This window comes from Montipora capricornis, chromosome 10, assembly GCF_036669925.1.
Source record: "Montipora capricornis isolate CH-2021 chromosome 10, ASM3666992v2, whole genome shotgun sequence".
Lineage (NCBI taxonomy): Eukaryota > Metazoa > Cnidaria > Anthozoa > Scleractinia > Acroporidae > Montipora > Montipora capricornis.
This window is the reverse complement of record NC_090892.1, coordinates 36,097,262-36,099,761: the sequence shown is the minus strand read 5'-3', so window position 1 is coordinate 36,099,761 and position 2,500 is coordinate 36,097,262. Positions and strand designations below refer to the sequence as shown.

General features: G+C 35.3%; 1 protein-coding gene across 1 annotated transcript in view; it reads right to left on the bottom strand.

Moving 5' to 3' along the window:
- Positions 1-2,500, bottom strand: part of LOC138022300 (pre-mRNA-splicing factor ATP-dependent RNA helicase PRP16-like) — a 34,960-nt gene that overhangs the window by 24,710 nt on the left and 7,750 nt on the right. Inside the window, exons 4-5 of the mRNA XM_068869401.1 lie at positions 1,339-1,412; positions 875-1,030 (exon numbers count right to left, since the gene is read on the bottom strand). Coding sequence (XP_068725502.1) covers positions 875-1,030; positions 1,339-1,412 — 230 coding nt within the window. The remainder of the gene's footprint in view (positions 1-874; positions 1,031-1,338; positions 1,413-2,500) is intronic.

Here is a 2,500-nt window from a genome sequence, read left to right as displayed (position 1 = left end):
CAAGCTTCTCACACCATATTTCCTGGATCAAATACAGCTACACTTTTTCTTGGGCCAATTCCAGGGAGGTACAACATTTCACTTATCATTTACATGTATCTAATTTAACATTATATTTAACTAAACCTTGAAAACATCATTAACATTTGTGTGTGTGTCTCTCTCTTGCTCACTTGCAAACGAAAACCATGATGTCTCAATACAGTGTAATTTATGACTAAGGAATGTTTTCAAGATTGAGTTGTTCGCTGATGTACTTTTTTTAAAGTGGTACTACGACCAAAAAAACAATTCTTTTTTTTCTTTGGATTTCAAAACTATGTTAACTAAACACTAACTGACCCAAGTTTTAAGTTCTGATTTTAAAGAGACACCTGTTTATTTTAACTGGAATTTTCTTATTTATTGGTCCGCCATTACTAACTTTAAAATCTTGAGAGAGCTGGGTCAAGGAGAAAATGACGTCAAAGACTCACTAGACTTTTAAGAATGCAATGCGTGTGTATGCGGCCGAATTAATATGCAGCACGGGAGTTTCGGGCTTTCAGACTTTTAAACCCGTGTTTTGCATATGTAATAAATTGCGTTTACACGCTGAAATTTTAAGCTAGTGAGTAAATGACGTCATTTTCTCTAGATCCAACCCTCTGAGGTCTAATCGGCCAGTTTTGAACGTGAGTAATGGCGGACCGTGAAATCCAAAACTTACACTCAAAATAAACGGCCTTTGGATAAAACTCAAAGCTCAAAATTTTGCCAGTTAGGTGTTAAGCAAACACGCTTTCCAAATCTGAAGAAAAAAAGGAAATGATTTTTTGATCATAGTACCACTTTAAGAGTAGCTGGTCATCAAATAACTGCTCAGTGTATTTACCTTGTTGATCTGTCGTTGCTGTGCAGACATTCTTTTTACTGCTTTCTTGGCCATGTTTTCTTCCTTCTTTTTAGTATATTCTTCACTTACATCAGCAAAAGGGTTTTGAGTTTCATCATAACCAGAGTCCATGTCATACCATGCTCGGTCTAGCCTCTGCAAATTCAAATGGTTGCTTAATATGTACTTTCAGCACAAGCTATAGCTATGCGTAAGTGGAATTATTTCACATAAAGTTTGCACTAGTTCAGCAAGTCCAGTACTTAAGTGGATGTCACCACAGTTGTTCTGATAAGGCAAGCTTATAAAAAATGTTGCTGGATGAACATGGGAAAAAATTACAATATCTGATCTTGCAGAGCGAATGAAAAAAAGGGTCAATGATTTTTAAAAATAAGAATTAAAAAATCCTTGTTGCACCCTTAAGCTGTTTACTGACAAACGGAATAATTTAACTGTAGCACCTTTTGTTCTTCTTCCCATTCCTCTTTGTCAACATCAGATGAAAATCCTGTCTCATTCCTACCATTATCAGATCCTGAAACCCAAATTACAAATGAATTACCATCATCATCTTTTTGTACATGTCAAAAATGCGCTAAATGTTCCTACAGTGCATATAGATAGGACGATGATGTTGTCTGAGTAATAAGAAAAAACAAAAGCTACAAATGAAATTTAAAGAAAAGAGGGGATTGGTATGTAACTGCTTCAATTCAATAGTTTAAATGAACCAAGACATCCAATGGGATTAATTAAGAAAACCAACAGTGGCGTAATCCAAACAGTCCATCTGCAAGATGTTCCCCCAGTTTTAATACCAATAAGAATTTACAAGTTACATGCAGTTTGCATAGTGGTTAACTAATAAAATTAATTTAACAAAGCTCACTTGCATGAAGAAAGCAACAAAAACTGTGCATTCACAGGTTGTAAGAACAATATTGTGGAAGGACAGTAATGCACAACTGTTAAAACACTTTAACCCATTGACAACTGAATCGCCCTTGACCGCCCCCAAGTAAAATCGTCTGCCATTAAACATCTAGTAAAATCTATTAAGTCTCACTCTCAGGGATCAACTGGTTAAGATGTTTTTCTTGGTTAGTTTATTTAAATTGGAGCAATAAACAGCACAAGTGTTACATGTATGCAAGTTACTGAGAATCTAGTCTTCCACTCCAGAATTGCACAGGGAACTGGGGCAAGTTTCACATTTGAACCAATCGATAAATTGACACCATCACATGAAAGATAACGTTAAGATTGGCCATCTGTCCAAGTTCGATGCTTTTAGGTCAAAAAGAGACCAGGTTATGGACTTTAAAACGTAGTTAAAAATCCATACAAACATCTCTAATTCTGAGGCTGTGTCCCCCCAAACCATATAAAACTCTTAAATTTTTTTACGATTTCTGTAGTATTCATAAAAATAGCCAAACAAAGTGATTTCCACCTCAACTTAATTTCCAAAAAGTTGGTCCATGACAGGATTTTCCAGTTGTCCCAAATCTGATACAATTTTTATAGAGTTTTTTATGGTTTTGGGGGACACAGCCTCAAAATTACTAAAGACGTTTGTATGGATTTTTAACTATGATTGTTTTAAAGTCCGTAACTTGGTCT